This window comes from Oncorhynchus mykiss, chromosome 17 (assembly GCF_013265735.2).
Source record: "Oncorhynchus mykiss isolate Arlee chromosome 17, USDA_OmykA_1.1, whole genome shotgun sequence".
In the NCBI taxonomy this organism is placed as follows: Eukaryota; Metazoa; Chordata; class Actinopteri; order Salmoniformes; family Salmonidae; genus Oncorhynchus; species Oncorhynchus mykiss.
The window spans coordinates 4,799,834-4,823,721 of NC_048581.1; the positions used below are offsets into that span (position 1 = coordinate 4,799,834).

The 23,888-nt window shown below is 42.5% G+C and overlaps 1 protein-coding gene across 1 annotated transcript in view; it reads right to left on the reverse strand.

The window, feature by feature from the left end:
• LOC110514644 (cytochrome P450 3A27-like) overlaps positions 1-23,888 on the reverse strand; it is a 39,888-nt gene continuing 16,000 nt past the window's right edge. Inside the window, exons 9-13 of the mRNA XM_036948687.1 lie at positions 16,290-16,368; positions 12,797-12,957; positions 12,255-12,481; positions 11,878-12,040; positions 1-925 (exon numbers count right to left, since the gene is read on the reverse strand). Coding sequence (XP_036804582.1) covers positions 800-925; positions 11,878-12,040; positions 12,255-12,481; positions 12,797-12,957; positions 16,290-16,368 — 756 coding nt within the window. The 3' untranslated portion in view covers positions 1-799. The remainder of the gene's footprint in view (positions 926-11,877; positions 12,041-12,254; positions 12,482-12,796; positions 12,958-16,289; positions 16,369-23,888) is intronic.

Genomic DNA, 23,888 nt, shown 5'->3' on the forward strand with positions numbered 1-23,888 from the left:
TTCATTAGTGTGATGATTTTATTGGTTTGTGATGATTAAAGTTAAAACCAAGCAGCTGCAGGGATCATCTCAACAGACAGTAAAGATTATATTTTGGAATGACTGGACAGCAGAACACCCAGAGGAACAGAATGAGAGTACAGTTCTAGAGAACACCAGCTAGAGTTCTACATTCTAGGAGAATTCCAGCCACCAGCCAGTAGTGTGCAGGATCCAGACATGACATCATGCCATGGTCTAACTTTAACAAGATATGTACCTCTAATGCATCCATAGTATTACTATCTCTCTTTTTTCTGGTGGAAATGGGTTTCTGAGTCCTAATCAAACCAAGCATGAGACTGAGACCAGCATTCAATCCCAGCGCTTTGTAAGCTATGCGCCATTTTAAAGGTCATTTCTGATTGAACTGACATATGCAACATTTATCGTGAATGCAGTTCTTATTATCATGTTATATTAAGTAGCCTATTGAATCCCAGCCTGAATATTCAGTAGCCTATAGCAGGGTCAGGATAAGGACTGAATATTCAGTAGCCTATAGCAGGGTCAGGATAAGGACCGAATATTCAGTAGCCAATAGATAGATAGATAGATAGATAGATAGATAGATAGATTGAAAATTTGGCAGCACGTCCAACCGGCCTCACAACGGCAGACCACATGTAACCACACCAGCTCAGGATCATTAGCGGGGTGAGGGGGCGTGCAGAGAAGAATTTCTGTCTGTAGTAAAGCCCTTTTGTGTGGGGAAAGAGAGAGAGAGAGAGAGAGAGAGAGGGGGGGGTACTGCATTCGGTCATGTTGTTGGACTTGTCAGAGAGGTGGCGGTGGTATTGCTAAGGGTGTTGATACGGGACTCCAGCCTCAGTTTGATTGGTCGTTTGGGCATCAGCAAACCCTGCTTGTCCATCTCCAATGGGATCTATAGGGAAAAACAGAACAGAACATAACCCTGGTTGTACATCTCCAACAGGACCTATAGAGAATAAGAGACCATGTAAAACCAGGTGCTGACCATGTTAAACAGGTGCTGACCATGTTAAATAGGTAGTGACCATGTTAAAACAGGTGGTGACCATGTAAAACAGGTGGTGACCATGTTAAAACAGGTCCATGTTAAAACAGGAGATCACCATGTTAAAACAGGTGGTGACCATGTTAAAACAGGAGCTGGCCATGTTTAAACAGGTGGTGACCATGTTAAAACAGGTGGTGACCATGTTAAAACAGGTCCATGTTAAAAAAGGAGCTCACCATGTTAAAACAGGTGGTGACCATGTTAAAACAGGTGGTGACCATGTTAAAACAGGTGGTGACCATGTTAAAACAGGTGGTGACCATGTTAAAACAGATGGTGACCATTTTAAAACAGGTCCATGTTAAAACAGGTAGTGACCATGTTAAAACAGGTGGTGACCAAGTTAAAACAGGCTCTGACCATGTTAAACAAGAAATGACCATGTTAAAAAAGGTTCTGACCATGTTCAAACAGGTGGTGACCATGTTAAAACAGGTGGTGACCATGTTAAACTAGAACTGACCGTGTTCAAACAGGTTCTGACCATGTTTAAACATGTGGTGACCATGTTAAAACAGGTGGTGACCATGTTAAAACAGGTCCATGTTAAAACAGGAGCTGACCATGTTGAAACAGGTGGTGACCATGTTGAAACAGGTGGTGACCATGTTAAAACAGGTCCATGTTAAAACAGGTGGTGACCATGTACCTCTTAAGTCTACCCCTTCCTTTTTCGAACATTCTGTTAAAAATCGCGCAACTTTTCAGCGTCCTGCTACTCATGCCAGGAATATAGTATATGCATATGATTAGTATGTGTAGATAGAAAACACTCTGAAGTTTCTAAAACTGGTTAAATCACGGCTGTGACTATAACAGATCGTGTGTTTCATTGAAAAACGCAAGAAAAACTGCTCTCTGAAAGCTTAAAATAATTTCCATAAGTCACTTCCATGAGTTGTTAAAAGAGGGCAAAATGTAATATCGACCTGCATGCAATTCATACAAATTCCACACGATGTCGCCATTGTCGTCATTTTCAATTGAATTAATTGTTGGAAAATCCATCTATCTGGCATCCGTTTCTTCCAGTCTTCACCCGGATGTTGTTAATGTGGACATGGGCAGCCATTGATTTGCAAACGAGGAGCTATTGAATATACATCGCCCTGTAATCATTTTGATAGATTATAAACGTTTACTAATACCTAAAGTTGGATTACAAAAGGATTTCGAAGTGTTTTGTGAAAGTTTATCGTCGACTTTTTTAATTTAAAAAAATTACGCAGCGTTTAAAAACGATGTTTTTTTCTGAATGACACAGCTTCCATACAAAGCTATTTTGGGTATATATGGACCGATTTAAACGAAAAAAAGACAGTAATAGTGATGTTTATGGGGCATATAGGAGTGCCAAGAAAGAAGCTCGTCAAAGGTAATGAATGTTTTATATTTTATTTCTGCGTTTTGTGCTGCGTCGGATAAGCAGAGTCTTTGTTTACGTCGCATTCAGGCATTTTCAGGTGGTGCATGCTATCAGATAATACCTTCTCATGCTTTCGCCGAAAAGCATTTTAAAAATCTGACTTGTTGGCTAGGTTCACAACGAGTGTAGCTTTAATTCAATACCCTGCTTGTGAATTTTGATCAAGGTTTGAGTTGTAACGAGTACATTTAGCATTTAGCGTAGCGCATTTGCATTTCCAGGTGTCTACTTGAGACATCTGCGTCTCAAGTATAGTCAAGAAGTTAAAACAGGTCCATGTTAAAACAGGTGGTGACCATGTTAAAACAGGCCCATGTTAAAACAGGAGCTGACCATGTTAAAAAAGGTGGTGACCATGTTAAAACAGGTGGTGACCATGTTAATACAGGAGGTGACCATGTTAAAACAGGTGGTGACCATGTTAAAACAGGCGGTGACCATGTTAAAACAGGTCCATGTTAAAACAGGTGGTGACCATGTTAAAACAGGTCCATGTTAAAACAGGAGCTGACCATGTTAAAACAGGTGGTGACCATTTTAAAACAGGTAGTGACCATGTTAAAACAGGTGGTGACCATGTTAAAACAGGTCCATGTTAAAACAGGTGCTGACCATGTTAAAACAGGCGGTGACCGTGTTAAAACAGGAGCTGACCATGTTAAAACAGGTGGTGACCATGTTAAAACAGGTGGTGACCATGTTAAAACAGGTGGTAACAATGTTAAACAAGAACTGACCATGTTCAAACAGGTTCTGACCACGTTTAAACAGGTGGTGACCATGTTAAAACAGGTGGTGACCATGTTAAAACAGGTGGTGACCATGTTAAAACAGGTGGTGACCATGTTAAAACAGATGGTGACCATTTTAAAACAGGTCCATGTTAAAACAGGTAGTGACCTTGTTAAAACAGGTGGTGACCATGTTAAAACAGGAGGTGACCATGTTAAACAGGCTCTGACCATGTTAAACAAGAACTGACCATGTTAAAAAAGGTTCTGACCATGTTCAAACACTTTCTGACCATGTTAAAACAGGTGGTGACCATGTTAAAACAGGTGGTAACCATGTTAAACAAGAACTGACCATGTTCAAACAGGTTCTGACCATGTTTAAACAGGTGGTGACCATGTTAAAACAGGTGGTGACCATGTTAAAACAGGTCCATATTAAAACAGGAGCTGACCATGTTAAAACAGGCGGTGACCATGTTAAAACAGGAGCTGACCATGTTGAAACAGGTGGTGACCATGTTAAAACAGGTCCATGTTAAAACAGGTGGTGACCATGTTAAAACAGGTCCATGTTAAAACAGGAGCTGACCATGCTAAAACAGGTGGTGACCAGGTTAAAACAGGCGGTGACCATGTTAAAACAGGCGGTGACCATGTTAAAACAGGTGGTGACCATGTTAAAACAGGTGGTGACCATGTTAAAACAGGTCCATGTTAAAACAGGTGGTGAACATGTTAAAACAGGTCCATGTTAAAACAGGTCCATGTTAAAACAGGTCCATGTTAAAACAGGTCCATGTTAAAACAGGTCCATGTTAAAACAGGTGGTGACCATGTTAAAACAGGTGGTGACCATGTTAAAACAGGCGGTGACCATGTAAAACAGGTGGTGACCATGTTATAACAGGTGGTAACCATGTTAAAACAGGTGGTGACCATGTTATAACAGGTGGTAACCATGTTAAAACAGGTGGTGACCATGTTAAACAGGCGGTGACCATGTTAAAACAGGTGGTGACCATGTTAAAAACAGGTGGTGACCACGTTAAAACAGTGTGACCATGTTAAAACAGGTGGTGACCATGTAAAAACAGTGTGACCATGTTAAAACAGGTCCATGCTAAAACAAGTGGTGACCATGTTAAAACAGGTGGTGACCATGTTAAAACAGGTCCATGTTAAAACAGGTGCTGACCATGTTAAAACAGGCGGTGACCGTGTTAAAACAGGAGCTGACCATGTTAAAACAGGTGGTGACCATGTTAAAACAGGTGGTGACCATGTTAAAACAGATGGTGACCATTTTAAAACAGGTGGTAACAATGTTAAACAAGAACTGACCATGTTCAAACAGTTTCTGACCATGTTTAAACAGGTGGTGACCATGTTAAAACAGGTGGTGACAATGTTAAAACAGGTGGTGACCATGTTAAAACAGGTGGTGACCATGTTAAAACAGATGGTGACCATTTTAAAACAGGTCCATGTTAAAACAGGTAGTGACCATGTTAAAACAGGTGGTGACCATGTTAAAACAGGAGGTGACCATGTTAAACAGGCTCTGACCATGTTAAACAAGAACTGACCATGTTATAAAAGGTTCTGACCATGTTCAAACACTTTCTGACCATGTTAAAACAGGTGGTGACCATGTTAAAACAGGTGGTAACCATGTTAAACAAGAACTGACCATGTTCAAACAGGTTCTGACCATGTTTAAACAGGTGGTGACCATGTTAAAACAGGTGGTGACCATGTTAAAACAGGTCCATATTAAAACAGGAGCTGACCATGTTAAAACAGGCGGTGACCATAATAAAACAGGAGCTGACCATGTTGAAACAGGTGGTGACCATGTTAAAACAGGTCCATGTTAAAACAGGTGGTGACTATGTTAAAACAGGTCCATGTTAAAACAGGAGCTGACCATGCTAAAACAGGTGGTGACCAGGTGAAAACAGGCGGTGACCATGTTAAAACAGGCGGTGACCATGTTAAAACAGGTGGTGACCATGTAAAAACAGTGTGACCATGTTAAAACAGGTCCATGCTAAAACAAGTGGTGACCATGTTAAAACAGTGGTGACCATGTTAAAACAGGTGGAGACCATGTAAAACAGGGTCTGACCATGTTAAAACAGGTGGTGACAATGTTAAAACAGGCGGTGACCATGTTAAAACAGGTTCTGACCATGTTAAAACAGGTGGTGAACATGTTAAAATAGGAGCTGACCATCTTAAAACAGGTGGTGACCATGTTAAAACAGATGGTGATCATGTTAAAACATTGGTGACCATGTTAAAACAGTGGTGACCATGTTAAAACAGTTGGTGACTGTGCTAAAACAGGTGGTGACCATGTTAAAACAGGTGGTGACTGTGTTAAAACAGGTGGTGACCATGTTAAAACAGGTGGTGACCATGTTAAAACAGGTGGTGACCATGTTAAAACAAGTGGTGACCATGTTAAAACAGGTGGTGACCATGATAAAACAGGTCCATGCTAAAACAAGTGGTGACCATGTTAAAACAGTGGTGACAATGTTAAAACAGGTGGTGACCATGATAAACAAGAACTGACCATGTTCAAACAGGTTCTGACCATGTTTAAACAGGTGGTGACCATGTTAAAACAGGTGGTGACCATGTTAAAACAGGTCCATATTAAAACAGGAGCTGACCATGTTAAAACAGGCGGTGACCATGTTAAAACAGGAGCTGACCATGTTAAAACAGTGGTGACAATGTTAAAACAGGTGGTGACCATGATAAACAAGAACTGACCATGTTCAAACAGGTTCTGACCATGTTTAAACAGGTGGTGACCATGTTAAAACAGGTGGTGACCATGTTAAAACAGGTCCATATTAAAACAGGAGCTGACCATGTTAAAACAGGCGATGACCATGTAAAACAGGTGGTGACCATGTAAAACAGGTGGTGACCATGTTATAACAGGTGGTAACCATGTTAAAACAGTGGTGACCATGTTATAACAGGTGGTGACCATGTTAAACAGGCGGTGACCATGTTAAAACAGGTGGTGACCATGTTAAAAACAGGCGGTGACCACGTTAAAACAGTGTGACCATGTTAAAACAGGTGGTGACCATGTAAAAACAGTGTGACCATGTTAAAACAGGTCCATGCTAAAACAAGTGGTGACCATGTTAAAACAGGTGGTGACCTTGTTAAAACAGATCCATGTTAAAACAGGTGCTGACCATGTTAAAACAGGCGGTGACCGTGTTAAAACAGGAGCTGACCATGTTAAAACAGGTGGTGACCATGTTAAAACAGGTGGTGACCATGTTAAAACAGATGGTGACCATTTTAAAACAGGTGGTAACAATGTTAAACAAGAACTGACCATGTTCAAACAGGTTCTGACCATGTTTAAACAGGTGGTGACCATGTTAAAACAGGTGGTGACAATGTTAAAACAGGTGGTGACCATGTTAAAACAGGTGGTGACCATGTTAAAACAGATGGTGACCATTTTAAAACAGGTCCATGTTAAAACAGGTAGTGACCATGTTAAAACAGGTGGTGACCATGTTAAAACAGGAGGTGACCATGTTAAACAGGCTCTGACCATGTTAAACAAGAACTGACCATGTTATAAAAGGTTCTGACCATGTTCAAACACTTTCTGACCATGTTAAAACAGGTGGTGACCATGTTAAAACAGGTGGTAACCATGTTAAACAAGAACTGACCATGTTCAAACAGGTTCTGACCATGTTTAAACAGGTGGTGACCATGTTAAAACAGGTGGTGACCATGTTAAAACAGGTCCATATTAAAACAGGAGCTGACCATGTTAAAACAGGCGGTGACCATGTTAAAACAGATGGTGATCATGTTAAAACATTGGTGACCATGTTAAAACAGTGGTGACCATGTTAAAACAGTTGGTGACTGTGCTAAAACAGGTGGTGACCATGTTAAAACAGGTGGTGACTGTGTTAAAACAGGTGGTGACCATGTTAAAACAGGTGGTGACCATGTTAAAACAGGTCCATGTTAAAACAGGAGCTGACCATGCTAAAACAGGTGGTGACCAGGTGAAAACAGGCGGTGACCATGTTAAAACAGGCGGTGACCATGTTAAAACAGGTGGTGACCATGTAAAAACAGTGTGACCATGTTAAAACAGGTCCATGCTAAAACAAGTGGGGACCATGTTAAAACAGTGGTGACCATGTTAAAACAGGTGGTGACCATGTAAAACAGGGTCTGACCATGTTAAAACAGGTGGTGACAATGTTAAAACAGGCGGTGACCATGTTAAAACAGGTTCTGACCATGTTAAAACAGGTGGTGAACATGTTAAAATAGGAGCTGACCATCTTAAAACAGGTGGTGACCATGTTAAAACAGATGGTGATCATGTTAAAACATTGGTGACCATGTTAAAACAGTGGTGACCATGTTAAAACAGTTGGTGACTGTGCTAAAACAGGTGGTGACCATGTTAAAACAGGTGGTGACTGTGTTAAAACAGGTGGTGACCATGTTAAAACAGGTGGTGACCATGTTAAAACAGGTGGTGACCATGTTAAAACAAGTGGTGACCATGTTAAAACAGGTGGTGACCATGATAAAACAGGTCCATGCTAAAACAAGTGGTGACCATGTTAAAACAGTGGTGACAATGTTAAAACAGGTGGTGACCATGATAAAACGGGTCCATGTAAAAAACAGGTGGTGACCATATTAAAACAGGATGTGACCATGTTAAAACAGGTGGTGACCATGCTAAAACAGGCGGTGACTATGTTAAAACAGGTGGTGACCGTGCTAAAACATTGGTGACCATGTTAAAACAGTGGTGACCATGTTAAAACAGTTGGTGACTGTGCTAAAACAGGTGGTGACCATGTTAAAACAGGTGGTGACTGTGTTAAAACAGGTGGTGACCATGTTAAAACAGGTGGTGACCATGTTAAAACAGGTCCATGTTAAAACAGGAGCTGACCATGCTAAAACAGGTGGTGACCAGGTGAAAACAGGCGGTGACCATGTTAAAACAGGCGGTGACCATGTTAAAACAGGTGGTGACCATGTAAAAACAGTGTGACCATGTTAAAACAGGTCCATGCTAAAACAAGTGGTGACCATGTTAAAACAGTGGTGACCATGTTAAAACAGGTGGTGACCATGTAAAACAGGGTCTGACCATGTTAAAACAGGTGGTGACAATGTTAAAACAGGCGGTGACCATGTTAAAACAGGTTCTGACCATGTTAAAACAGGTGGTGAACATGTTAAAACAGGTGGTGACCATGTTAAAACAGGTGGTGACAATGTTAAAACAGGCGGTGACCATGTTAAAACAGGTTCTGACCATGTTAAAACAGGTGGTGAACATGTTAAAACAGGCGGTGACCATGTTAAAACAGGTGGTGACCATGTAAAAACAGTGTGACCATGTTAAAACAGGTCCATGCTAAAACAAGTGGTGACCATGTTAAAACAGTGGTGACCATGTTAAAACAGGTGTTGACCATGTAAAACAGGGTCTGACCATGTTAAAACAGGTGGTGACAATGTTAAAACAGGCGGTGACCATGTTAAAACAGGTTCTGACCATGTTAAAACAGGTGGTGACCATGTTAAAACAGGTGGTGACCATGTTAAAACAGGTGGTGACCATGTTAAAACAAGTGGTGACCATGTTAAAACAGGTGGTGACCATGATAAAACAGGTCCATGCTAAAACAAGTGGTGACCATGTTAAAACAGTGGTGACAATGTTAAAACAGGTGGTGACCATGATAAAACGGGTCCATGTAAAAAACAGGTGGTGACCATATTAAAACAGGATGTGACCATGTTAAAACAGGTGGTGACCATGCTAAAACAGGCGGTGACTATGTTAAAACAGGTGGTGACCGTGCTAAAACAGGTGGTGACCATGTTAAAACAGGTGGTGACCATGCTAAAACAGGTGTGAACCATGTTAAAACTGGTCCATGTTAAAACAGGTGGTGACCATGTTAAAACAGGTGGTGACCATGTTAAAACAGGTCCATGTTAAAACAGGTGGTGACCATGTTAAAACAGGTCCATGTTAAAACAGGTGGTGACCATGTTAAAACAGGTGCTGAGCATGTTAAAACAGGTGTTGACCATGTTAAAAACAGGTGCTGACCATGTTAAAACAGGTGGCGACCATGTTAAAGCAGGTGGTGACCATGTTAAAACAGGTGGTGACCATGTTAAAACAGGTGGTGACCATGTTAAAACAGGTCCATGTTAAAACAGGTGGTGACCATGTTAAAACAGGTGCTGACCATGTTAAAACAGGTGTTGACCATGTTAAAACAGGTGCTGACCATGTTAAAACAGGTGTTGACCATGTTAAAACAGGTGGTGACCATGTTAAAACAGGTCCATGTTAAAACAGGTGGTGACCATGTTAAAACAGGTGCTGACCATGTTAAAACAGGTGTTGACCATGTTAAAACAGGTGCTGACCATGTTAAAACAGGTGTTGACCATGTTAAAACAGATGGTGACCATGTTAAAACAGGTGGTGACCATGTTAAAACAGTTGGTGACTGTGCTAAAACAGGTGGTGACCGTGTTAAAACAGGTGGTGACTGTGTTAAAACAGGTGGTGACCATGTTAAAACAGGTGGTGACCATGTTAAAACAGGTGGTGACCATGTTAAAACAAGTGGTGACCATGTTAAAACAGGTGGTGACCATGATAAAACAGGTCCATGCTAAAACAAGTGGTGACCATGTTAAAACAGTGGTGACAATGTTAAAACAGGTGGTGACCATGATAAAACGGGTCCATGTAAAAAACAGGTGGTGACCATATTAAAACAGGATGTGACCATGTTAAAACAGGTGGTGACCATGCTAAAACAGGCGGTGACTATGTTAAAACAGGTGGTGACCGTGCTAAAACAGGTGGTGACCATGTTAAAACAGGTGGTGACCATGCTAAAACAGGTGTGAACCATGTTAAAACTGGTCCATGTTAAAACAGGTGGTGACCATGTTAAAACAGGTGGTGACCATGTTAAAACAGGTCCATGTTAAAACAGGTGGTGACCATGTTAAAACAGGTCCATGTTAAAACAGGTGGTGACCATGTTAAAACAGTGGTGACAATGTTAAAACAGGTGGTGACCATGATAAAACGGGTCCATGTAAAAAACAGGTGGTGACCATATTAAAACAGGATGTGACCATGTTAAAACAGGTGGTGACCATGCTAAAACAGGCGGTGACTATGTTAAAACAGGTGGTGACCGTGCTAAAACAGGTGGTGACCATGTTAAAACAGGTGGTGACCATGCTAAAACAGGTGTGAACCATGTTAAAACTGGTCCATGTTAAAACAGGTGGTGACCATGTTAAAACAGGTGGTGACCATGTTAAAACAGGTCCATGTTAAAACAGGTGGTGACCATGTTAAAACAGGTCCATGTTAAAACAGGTGGTGACCATGTTAAAACAGGTGCTGAGCATGTTAAAACAGGTGTTGACCATGTTAAAAACAGGTGCTGACCATGTTAAAACAGGTGGCGACCATGTTAAAGCAGGTGGTGACCATGTTAAAACAGGTGGTGACCATGTTAAAACAGGTGGTGACCATGTTAAAACAGGTCCATGTTAAAACAGGTGGTGACCATGTTAAAACAGGTGCTGACCATGTTAAAACAGGTGTTGACCATGTTAAAACAGGTGCTGACCATGTTAAAACAGGTGTTGACCATGTTAAAACAGATGGTGACCATGTTAAAACAGGTCCATGTTAAAACAGGTGGTGACCATGTTAAAACAGGTGGTGACCATGTTAAAACAGGTGCTGACCATGTTAAAACAGGTGTTGACCATGTTAAAACAGGTGCTGACCATGTTAAAACAGGTGTTGACCATGTTAAAACAGGTGTTGACCATGTTAAAACAGGTGCTGACCATGTTAAAACAGGTGGTGACCATGTTAAAACAGGTGGTGACCATGTTAAAACAGGTCCATGTTAAAACAGGTGGTGACCATGTTAAAACAGGTGCTGACCATGTTAAAACAGGTGTTGACCATGTTAAAACAGGTGCTGACCATGTTAAAACAGGTGCTGACCATGTTAAAACAGGTGTTGACCATGTTAAAACAGGTGCTGACCATGTTAAAACAGGTGTTGACCATGTTAAAACAGATGGTGACCATGTTAAAACAGGTCCATGTTAAAACAGGTGGTGACCATGTTAAAACAGGTGGTGACCATGTTAAAACAGGTGCTGACCATGTTAAAACAGGTGTTGACCATGTTAAAACAGGTGCTGACCATGTTAAAACAGGTGTTGACCATGTTAAAACAGGTGTTGACCATGTTAAAACAGGTGCTGACCATGTTAAAACAGGTGTTGACCATGTTAAAACAGGTGCTGACCATGTTAAAACAGGTGTTGACCATGTTAAAACAGGTGCTGACCATGTTAAAACAGGTGGTGAACATGTTAAAACAGGTGTTGACCATGTTAAAACAGGTGGTGACCATGTTAAAACAGGTCCATGTTAAAACAGGTCCATGTTAAAACAGGTGGTGACCATGCTGAAACAGATACTGATGTTTGTTGATGTCATATTCTGTCTGCTCATGTGAGCGTCTCACCTCGGTCTCGTCGCAGACGGAGAAAGTGAAACTCTGGAGGATCTCGACCATGGCCAGTTTGATCATGATCAGGGCGAAGCGCATCCCGATACAGTTCCTGGGCCCCGCCCCAAATGGCATGTACGTGTACGGATCAATAGACTCCTTGTTCTCCTTACTGAACCTGGACAGGGGGAGGGCAGACACATTACACATTGTATTGTAGTTGATTTGTGGTTGTGGTTCAGAAACATTTCACATTGTATGATGATATAATGATGCACTGTAGTTAAGTTGTAGCAAAATGTATTAATGATCTTGTGTTTGTATTGTGGTTGTATTATGGTTATGTTATGGTTGTGTTATGGTTGGATTGTGGTTACGGTGCGGTCCAGTACCTCTCTGGTTTGAACTCCTCAGGGTCGGACCAGATCTCTGGGTCACGGTGGAGCGTCCACGTGGGAACCAGGACAATGCAGTCTTTGGGGATGACGATGCCGTTGATCTCCACCGTCTTCTTGGCGACCCTCTCCAGTCGCAGCATGACAGGGTACAGTCTCAGAGACTCGTTCAACACACAGTCCAAATAGTCCATCTGCATCAGAGCTTCGTACTGGATTGGAGCCTGCACCGTGGTTACACACACATCACTACCTCACCCCATCTGACACCGGGGATACACACACACATCAGTACCTCACCACATCTGGCACCCACACAGTATCTATCTCCTCCTGCAGTTTGGTCATGGTGTGGGGGTTACCTTGTTGGAGAACACAGTATCTATCTCCTCCTGCAGTTTGGTCATGGTGTGGGGGTTACCTTGTTGGGGACCACAGTATCTACCTCCTCCTGCAGTTTGGTCATGGTGTGGGGGTTACCTTGTTGGGGACCACAGTATCTACCTCCTCCTGCAGTTTGGTCATGGTGTGGGGGTTACCTTGTTGGGGAACACAGTATCAATCTCCTCCTGCAGTTTGGTCATGGTGTGGGGATTTGTTGCCAGGTTATAGGCCAGGAAACTCATAGTACTGCTGCTGGTCTCGTAGCCGGCGAAGATGAAGATCATGGCTTGAGACAAGATCTCATGATCAGTCAGTCCTGTGGAGGGAGAGAGGGAGCAGAGAGGAGGGAATAGTTTGTAACAGGTGTGTATTTGTTACAGTAGTTTATAGGTGTGTATTCGTAACAGTAGATTACAGGTGTGTGTTTGTAACAGTTGTGTGTTTGTAGCTGTAGTTTATGTGTGTGTTTGTAACAGGTGTGTGTTTGTAACATTAGTTAAATTAACAGGTGTGTGGTTGTAACACTAGTTTAAAGGTGTGTGTTTGTAGCAGGTGTGTGTTTTGTAACAGGTGTGATTTTGTAACAGTAGTTAAATTAACGTGTGTGTGTTTGTAACAGGTGTGTGTTTGTAACATTAGTTAAATTAACAGGTGTGTGGTTGTAACAGTAGTTTAAAGGTGTGTGTTTGTAACATTAGTTACATTAACAGGTTTGTGGTTGTAACAGTAGTTTAAAGGTGTGTGTTTGTGTTTGTAACAGGTGTGTAATGTTACGGTTAGACGTGCGGGGCGCCTCGACAACATCCTGTGAAATTCCAGAGCGCGAAATTCAAACTACAGTATTTTAAATATCATTCATATTCAACATTCATTAAAATACAATTGAAATACAAACTACAGTATTATAAATATCTAACATCCATTAAAATATAAGTGCAATACATCAGAATAAAGCTTAACTTCTTGTTAATCCAGCCGCTGTGTCAGATTTCAAAAAGGCTTTACGGCGAAAGCTCACCAGCATACAAATGCATGAAAGTCAGAAATAGACATGACATGAAAGTCAGAAATAGATATAATAAATGCCTTACCTTTGAAGATCTTCTTCTGTTTGCACTCCAAAAGGTCCCGGTCACATCACAAATGGTCCTTTTGTTTCATAAAGTTATTTTTTATATCCATAAAAACTCAGTTTGGCTGGCGCACTGGTCCAATCACAACCAAGACAATCAGATTCTAATGGATCTGGTCCAATCACAACCAAGACAATCAGATTCTAATGGATCTGGTCCAATCACAACCAAGACCATCAGGTTCTAATGGATCTGGTCCAATCACAACCAAGACAATCAGATTCTAATGGATCTGGTCCGATCACAACCAAGACCATCAGATTCTAATGGATCTGGTCCAGTCACAACCAAGACAATCAGGTTCTAATGGATCTGGTCCAATCACAACCAACCATCCACCGGTTTCCCTCCTTCAAAATGAATCCCAAACGTTACTAATAAACGTATCTAAACAAGTCAAACAATGTTTATAATCCAACCTTAGGTACCCTAATACGTAAAAAAAATGATACATTTTAAGACGGAGAATCGTTATTATCTTTACCGGAGATAAACAGAAAGAACGCGCTCTCGTCCATGCGCATGGTAACACTACAGCCAAAACGGGACCCACTACTACTGTTACCTCATCTAGCCAAATTACAAAAAACAGCCTGAAACTCTTTCTAAAGACTGTTGACATCTAGTGGAAGTCCTAGGAACTGCAATCTGGGAGGATTTGGCCTTATAATAAAAGTGACAGTCCTTGAAAATAGTGGTAGAATTTGTTTGAGGGGGGAGGGGGGTTGGTTCATCCTTGGGGTTACCATTTCAGTTCTGTTATACCCACAGACATTATTTTAACAGTTGTAGAAACTTTAGAGTGTTTTTTTTAATCCAAATCTACTTATGTTATGCATATCCCAGCTTATGGGCCTGAGTAACAGGGAGTTTACTTTGGGCTCCCTTTTCATCCGGAGGCCCCCTACCCAAGAGAGGTTAAGCTGCCCCCATAAAGGATACTTTGGATGACTACTGTTGTTTTTCTTCCGGAATCACTCTGTAAATAAACACCCAGAAGACCTTTTGCGGCTCCGCCATCATTATATTTGATAGAGGTCAGGTTTTTCAATTTAGACTTCTAGCTCTACTCTACGTGACATTTTTGTAACAGGTGTGTGTTTGTAACAGTAGTTTACAGGTGTGTGTTGGTAATTGAAGTTTACAGGTGTGTGTTTGTAACAGGTATGTGTTTGTAACATGTGTGTGTTTGTAACAGGTGTGTGTTTGTAACAGTAGTTTGTAGGTGTGTGTTTGTAACAGGTGTGTGGTTGTAACAGGTGTGTGTTTGTAACAGGTGTGTGTTTGTAGCTGTAGTTTACAGGTGTGTGTTTGTAACAGGTGTGTGGTTGTAACAGGTGTGTGTTTGTACCAGGTGTGTGTTTTTAACAGGTGTGTGTTTGTAACAGGTGTGTGTTTGTATCAGTAGTTTAAAACCTCACTAGGGCAAGTGGGACGCTAGCGTCCCACCTGGCCAACGTCCAGTGAAATTGCAGAGCGCCAAATTCAAAAACAGAAATACCCAATATAAAAATTCATAAAACATACAAGTGTTATACATAGGTTTAAGGATTAACTTCTTGTTAGTCCAACCACGATGTCAGATTTCAAAAAGGCTTTATGGCTAAAGCATACCATGCGATTATCTGAGAAGAGCGCCCAGCTGACAAATCATAACAAACAGTAACCAGCCAAGTAGAAGAGTTACACAAGTCAGAAATAGAGATAAAATGAATCACTTACCTTTGATGATCTTCATATGGTTGCACGCAGAAGACATTATTTTACTCAATAAATGTTTGTTTTGTTCGATAAAGTCTCTCTTTATATCCAAAAACCTCAGTTTTGCTTGCACGTGTTGTTCAGTAATCCACAGGCTCAAACGCAGTCACAACAGGCAGACAAAAAATCCAAATAGTATCCGTAAAGTTCGTACAAACAATGTTTAAAATCAATCCTCAGGTTGTTTTTTTTTGCCTAAATAATCTATAATATTTCAACCGGACAATAACGTCGTCAATATAAAAGGTAAACAAGAAAGGCGCGCTCTCAGTCTCGTACATGAAACATTTCTAGGCCACTGTATTGTCCTGTCTTTCCAGGTGTGTGTAACAGTAGTTACAGGTGTGTGTTCTTAACATTAGTTTACATGTGTGTGTTTGTAACAGTAGTTTGCAGGTGTGTGTTTGTAACAATAGTTTACAGGTGTTTGTTTGTAACAGTAGTTACAGGTGTGTGTTTGTAACAGTAGTTTACAGGTGTGTGTTTGTAACATTAGTTTACAGGTGTGTGTTCTTAACAGTAGTTACAGGTGTGTGTTTGTAACAGTAGTTTACAGGTGTGTGTTTGTAACATTAGTTTACAGGTGTGTGTTCTTAACAGTAGTTTACAGGTGTGTGTTTGTAACAGTAGTTTACAGGTGTTTGTTTGTAACAGTAGTTTACAGGTGTGTGTTTGTAACAGGTGTGTGTTCTTAACATTAGTTTACAGGTGTGTGTTTGCAACAGTAGTTAACAGGTGTTTGTTCGGCAGGTACCTTTAGTCGGTTCCCCTCCTGTCTTCGTGTCATTGCCTTTCTGAGAGTCGATCATCAGTTGTAAGAAATCCACCCGACTCTGCGAGCAGAATGAATTTAGGTCAAATATGTCCAATCACAGCCAACACAAACAGATTTTACTGGATCTGGTCCAATCCCAGCCAACACAAACAGATTCTACTGGATCTGGTCCAATCACAACCAACAGATAGTTGGTTCACCGACTACTTCACAGACAGAGTTCAGTGTGTCAAATCGGAGGGCCTGTTGTCCTTTCCTCTGGCAGTATCTATGGGGGTACCACAGGGTTCAATTCTTTGGCCAACTCTTTTCTCTGTATATATCAACGATGTCGCTCTTGCTGCGGGTTATTCCCTGATCCACCTCTATGCAGACGACACCATTCTGTATACATCTGGCCCTTCTTTGGACAGTGTGTTAACTAACCTCCAAACGAGCTTCAATGCCATACAACACTCCTTCCTTGGCCTCCAACTGCTCTTAAACGCTAGTAAAACCAAATGCATGCTTTTTAACCGTTCGCTGCCCGCACACGCCTGCCTGACTAGCATCACTACTCTGTACGGTTCCTACCTAGAATACTTGGACAACGACAAATACCAAGGTGTCTGGCTAGACTGCAAACTCTCCTTCCAGACTCAAATCAAACATCTCCAATCCAAAATCAAATCTAGAATCAGCTTCCTATTTCGCAACAAAGCCTCCTTCATTCACGCTGCCAAACTTACCCTCGTAAAACTGATTATCCTACCGATCCTCGACTTCGGTGATGCCATCTACAAAATAGCTTCCAATACTCTACTCAGCTAATTGGATGTAGTCTATCACAGTGCCATCCGTTTTGTTACCATAGCCCCTTATACCACCCACCACTTCGACCTGTATGCTCTAACAAGGCTAATCTGAAAACAAGACTCCCCAAATTTTATCAGCATATCGATTGCGCAACCAGGGGAGGAAAGACCTTGGACCATTGTTACTCTAACTTCCGCGATGCATATAAGGCCCTGCCCCGCCCCCCCTTTCGGAAAAGCTGACCACGACTCCATTTTGTTGATCCCTGCCTACAGACAGAAACTAAAACAAGAGGCTCCCACGCTGAGGTCTGTCCAACGCTGGTCCGACCAAGCTGACTCCACACTCCAAGACTGCTTCCATCACGTGGACTGGGAGATGTTTCGTATTGCGTCAGATAACAACATTGACGAATACGCTGATTCGGTGTGCGAGTTCATTAGAACGTGCGTTGAAGATGTCGTTCCCATAGCAACGATTAAAACATTCCCTAACCAGAAACCGTGGATTGATGGCAGCATTCGTGTGAAACTGAAAGCGCGAACCACTGCTTTTAATCAGGGCAAGGTGTCTGGTAACATGACCGAATACAAACAGTGCAGCTATTCCCTCCGCAAGGCTATCAAACAAGCTAAGCGCCAGTACAGAGACAAAGTAGAATCTCAATTCAACGGCTCAGACACAAGAGGCATGTGGCAGGGTCTACAGTCAATCACGGACTACAGGAAGAAACCCAGCCCAGTCACGGACCAGGATGTCTTGCTCCCAGGCAGACTAAATAACTTTTTTGCCCGCTTTGAGGACAATACAGTGCCACTGACACGGCCTGCAACGAAAACATGCGGTCTCTCCTTCACTGCAGCCGAGGTGAGTAAGACATTTAAACGTGTTAACCCTCGCAAGGCTGCAGGCCCAGATGGCATCCCCAGCCGCGCCCTCAGAGCATGCGCAGACCAGCTGGCCGGTGTGTTTACGGACATATTCAATCAATCCCTATACCAGTCTGCTGTTCCCACATGCTTCAAGAGGGCCACCATTGTTCCTGTTCCCAAGAAAGCTAAGGTAACTGAGCTAAATGACTACCGCCCCGTAGCACTCACATCCGTCATCATGAAGTGCTTTGAGAGACTAGTCAAGGACCATATCACCTCCACCCTACCTGACACCCTAGACCCACTCCAATTTGCTTACCGCCCAAATAGGTCCACAGACGATGCAATCTCAACCACACTGCACACTGCCCTAACCCATCTGGACAAGAGGAATACCTATGTGAGAATGCTGTTCATCGACTACAGCTCGGCATTCAACACCATAGTACCCTCCAAGCTCGTCATCAAGCTCGAGACCCTGGGTCTCGACCCCGCCCTGTGCAACTGGGTACTGGACTTCCTGACGGGCCGCCCCCAGGTGGTGAGGGTAGGCAACAACATCTCCTCCCCGCTGATCCTCAACACTGGGGCCCCACAAGGTTGCGTTCTGAGCCCTCTCCTGTACTCCCTGTTCACCCACGACTGCGTGGCCACGCACGCCTCCAACTCAATCACCAAGTTTGCGGACGACACAACAGTGGTAGGCTTGATTACCAACAACGATGAGACGGCCTACAGGGAGGAGGTGAGGGCCCTCGGAGTGTGGTGTCAGGAAAACAACCTCACACTCAACGTCAACAAAACTAAGGAGATGATTGTGGACTTCAGGAAACAGCAGAGGGAACACCCCCCTATCCACATCGATGGAACAGTAGTGGAGAGGGTAGCAAGTTTTAAGTTCCTCGGCATACACATCACAGACAAACTGAATTGGTCCACTCACACAGACAGCATCGTGAAGAAGGCGCAGCAGCGCCTCTTCAACCTCAGGAGGCTGAAGAAATTCGGCTTGTCACCAAAAGCACTCACAAACTTCTACAGATGCACAATCGAGAGCATCCTGGCGGGCTGTATCACCGCCTGGTATGGCAACTGCACCGCCCTCAACCGTAAGGCTCTCCAGAGGGTAGTGAGGTCTGCACAACGCATCACCGGGGGCAAACTACCTGCCCTCCAGGACACCTACACCACCCGATGTCACAGGAAGGCCATAAAGATCATCAAGGACATCAACCACCCGAGCCACTGCCTGTTCACCCCGCTATCATCCAGAAGGCGAGGTCAGTACAGGTGCATCAAAGCTGGGACCGAGAGACTGAAAAACAGCTTCTATCTCAAGGCCATCAGACTGTTAAACAGCCACCACTAACACTGAGTGGCTGCTGCCAACACACTGACACTGACTCAACTCCAGCCACTATAATAATGGGAATTGATGGGAAATGATGTAAATATATCACTAGCCACTTTAAACAATGCTACCTTATATAAATGTTACTTACCCTACATTATTCATCTCATATGCATACGTATATACTGTACTCTATATCATCGACGATATCCTTATGTAATACATGTATCACTAGCCACTTTATACTATACTATGCCACTTTGTTTACATACTCATCTCATTTGTACATACTGTACCCGATACCATCTACTGTATCTTGCCTATGCTGCTCTGTACCATCACTCATTCATATATCCTTATGTACATATTCTTTATCCCCTTACACTGTGTACAAGACAGTAGTTTTGGAATTGTTAGTTAGATTACTTGTTATTACTGCATTGTCGGAACTAGAAGCACAAGCATTTCGCTACACTCGCATTAACATCTGCTAACCATGTGTATGTGACAAATAAAATTTGATTTGATTTGATTTGATTTGATTAGTAGGCTGGCCCTCTCTACATATTCGTCGCCAGACCCACTGGTTCCAGGTTATCTATAATTCTATGCTAGGTAAAGCTCCGCCTTATCTCAGCTCACTGGTCACGATAACAACACCCACTCGTAGCACGCGCTCCAGCAGGTATATCTCTCTCGTCATCCCCAAAGCCAACACCAACTTTGGCCGCCTTTCCTTCCAGTTCTCTGCTGCCAGTGACTGGAACGAATTGCAAAAATCGCTGAAGCTGGAGACTTACATTTTCCTCACTAACTTTAAACATCAGCAATCTGAGCAGCTAACCGATCGCTGCAGCTGTACATAGTCCATCTGTAAATAACCCACCCAATCTACCTACCTCTACTTCGCTACTGTGGCCTATTTATTGCCTTACCTCCTCACGCCATTTGCACACACTGTATATAGACTTTCTCTTTTTCTATTGTGTTATTGACTGTACACTTGTTTATTCAATATGTAACTCTGTGTTGTTTTTTGTGTCGCACTGCTTTGCTTTATCTTGGCCAGTTTGCAGTTGTAAATGAGAATTGTTCTCAACTGGCCTACCTGGTTAAATAAAGGTGAAATAAAAAACATTTTTAAAAAGATGGGGAGAGGTCGCGCCATAATAAAGAGATGCTCCGCTTTTTTGACACCCAAAAAGCAAGTTCTGCAGGTTCTAGTTTTGTCTAATCTGTGGTCTAGTGCTGCAAGGAAAGACCTAGTTAAGCTGCAGCTGGTCCAGAACAGAGCGGCACGTTTTGGTCTTAATTGTAATCAGAAGGCTGATATAAATACTATGCTGCTAGTCTCTCTTGGCTAAGAGTTGAGGAGAGACTGACTGCATCACTTTTGATAAGAAACAATGTGTTAAAAATCCCAAATTGTTTGCATAGTCAACTTACACAGAGCTCTGACAAACACACTTGTCCCACCAGACATGCCACCAGGGGATCTTTTCATCGTCCCCAAATCCAGAACAAATTCAAGAAAATTTACAGAATTACATAGAGCCCTTGTTGCATGGAACTTCCTTCCATCTCATATTGCTCAAATAAACAGCAAACCTGGTTTCAAAAAAAAACAGATAAAGCAACACCTCACGGCACAACGCCTCTCCCCCTATTTGACCTAGACAGTTTGTGTGTATGCATTGATATGTAGACTACGTGTGCCTTTTTTAAAATGTCTGTAGTTCTGTCCTTGCCTCATAATGTTCTGTTTCGTGTGGAACCCCAGGAAGAGAAGCTGCTGCTTTTACAAAATGTCTGTAGTTCTGTCCTTGGCCTCATAATGTTCTGTTTCGTGTGGAACCCCAGGAAGAGAAGCTGCTGCTTTTACAAAATGTCTGTAGTTCTGTCCTTGCCTCATAATGTTCTGTTTCGTGTGGAACCCCAGGAAGAGTAGCTGCTGCTTTTACAAAATGTCTGTAGTTCTGTCCTTGCCTCATAATGTTCTGTTTCGTGTGGAACCCCAGGAAGAGTAGCTGCTGCTTTTACAAAATGTCTGTAGTTCTGTCCTTGCCTCATAATGTTCTGTTTCGTGTGGAACCCAGGAAGAGAAGCTGCTGCTTTTACAAAATGTCTGTAGTTCTGTCCTTGCCTCATAATGTTCTGTTTCGTGTGGAACCCCAGGAAGAGTAGCTGCTGCTTTTACAAAATGTCTGTAGTTCTGTCCTTGCCTCATAATGTTCTGTTTCGTGTGGAACCCAGGAAGAGAAGCTGCTGCTTTTACAAAATGTCTGTAGTTCTGTCCTTGCCTCATAATGTTCTGTTTCGTGTGGAACCCCAGGAAGAGTAGCTGCTGCTTTTACAAAATGTCTGTAGTTCTGTCCTTGCCTCATAATGTTCTGTTTCGTGTGGAACCCCAGGAAGAGTAGCTGCTGCTTTTACAAAATGTCTGTAGTTCTGTCCTTGCCTCATAATGTTCTGTTTCGTGTGGAACCCAGGAAGAGAAGCTGCTGCTTTTACAAAATGTCTGTAGTTCTGTCCTTGCCTCATAATGTTCTGTTTCGTGTGGAACCCCAGGAAGAGTAGCTGCTGCTTTTACAAAATGTCTGTAGTTCTGTCCTTGCCTCATAATGTTCTGTTTCGTGTGGAACCCCAGGAAGAGTAGCTGCTGCTTTTACAAAATGTCTGTAGTTCTGTCCTTGCCTCATAATGTTCTGTTTCGTGTGGAACCCCAGGAAGAGTAGCTGCTGCTTTTACAAAATGTCTGTAGTTCTGTCCTTGCCTCATAATGTTCTGTTTCGTGTGGAACCCCAGGAAGAGTAGCTGCTGCTTTTACAAAATGTCTGTAGTTCTGTCCTTGCCTCATAATGTTCTGTTTCGTGTGGAACCCCAGGAAGAGTAGCTGCTGCTTTTACAAAATGTCTGTAGTTCTGTCCTTGCCTCATAATGTTCTGTTTCGTGTGGAACCCCAGGAAGAGAAGCTGCTGCTTTTACAAAATGTCTGTAGTTCTGTCCTTGCCTCATAATGTTCTGTTTCGTGTGGAACCCCAGGAAGAGTAGCTGCTGCTTTTACAAAATGTCTGTAGTTCTGTCCTTGCCTCATAATGTTCTGTTTCGTGTGGAACCCCAGGAAGAGTAGCTGCTGCTTTTACAAAATGTCTGTAGTTCTGTCCTTGCCTCATAATGTTCTGTTTCGTGTGGAACCCCAGGAAGAGTAGCTGCTGCTTTTACAAAATGTCTGTAGTTCTGTCCTTGCCTCATAATGTTCTGTTTCGTGTGGAACCCCAGGAAGAGAAGCTGCTGCTTTTACAAAATGTCTGTAGTTCTGTCCTTGCCTCATAATGTTCTGTTTCGTGTGGAACCCCAGGAAGAGAAGCTGCTGCTTTTACAAATTCTAATTGTTTTATTTAACTAGGCAGTCCAATCACAACCAAGACAATCAGATTCTACTGGATCTCGTCCAATCACAACCAAGACAATCAGATTCTACTGGATCTCGTCCAATCACAACCAAGACAAACAGATTCTACTGGATCTCGTCCAATCACAACCAAGACAAACAGATTCTACTGGATCTCGTCCAATCACAACCAAGACAAACAGATTCTACTGGATCTCGTCCAATCACAACCAAGACAAACAGATTCTACTGGATCTCGTCCAATCACAACCAAGACAAACAGATTCTAATGGATCTGGTCCAATCACAACCAAGACAAACAGATTCTACTGGATCTCGTCCAATCACAACCAAGACAAACAGATTCTAATGGATCTGGTCCAATCACAACCAAGACAAACAGATTCTACTGGATCTCGTCCAATCACAACCAAGACAAACAGATTCTACTGGATCTCGTCCAATCACAACCAAGACCATCAGGTTCTAATGGTTCTGGTCCAATCACAACCAAGACCATCAGATTCTAATGGATCTGGTGAAGTCACAACCAAGACAATCAGATTCTAATGGATCTGGTCCGATCACAACCAAGACCAAATTCTAATTTTCAATGACGGCCTACCAGGGAACAGTGGGTTAACTGCCTTGTTCAGGTGGAAAAGGATAGATTTTTACCTTGTCAGCTCGGGGACTCGATCTTGCAACCTTTCGGTTTCTAGTCCAACACTCTAGTTTCTAGTCCAACAACTACTAGGCTACCTGCCTCCCCATGGGGATCTTAATAATATAGAAAATACAAAAACATGCAAAAAACAATCAGATTCTAATGGATCTGGTCCAATCACAACCAAGACAATCAGATTCTAATGGATCTGGTCCAATCACAACCAAGACCATCAGGTTCTAATGGTTCTGGTCCAATCACAACCAAGACCATCAGATTCTAATGGATCTGGTCCAATCACAACCAAGACAATCAGATTCTAATGGTTCTGGTCCAATCTCAACCAAGACCATCAGGTTCTAATGGTTCTGGTCCAATCACAACCAAGACCATCAGATTCTAATGGATCTGGTGAAGTCACAACCAAGACAATCAGATTCTAATGGATCTGGTCCGATCACAACCAAGACCAACAGATTCTAATGGATCTGGTCCAGTCACA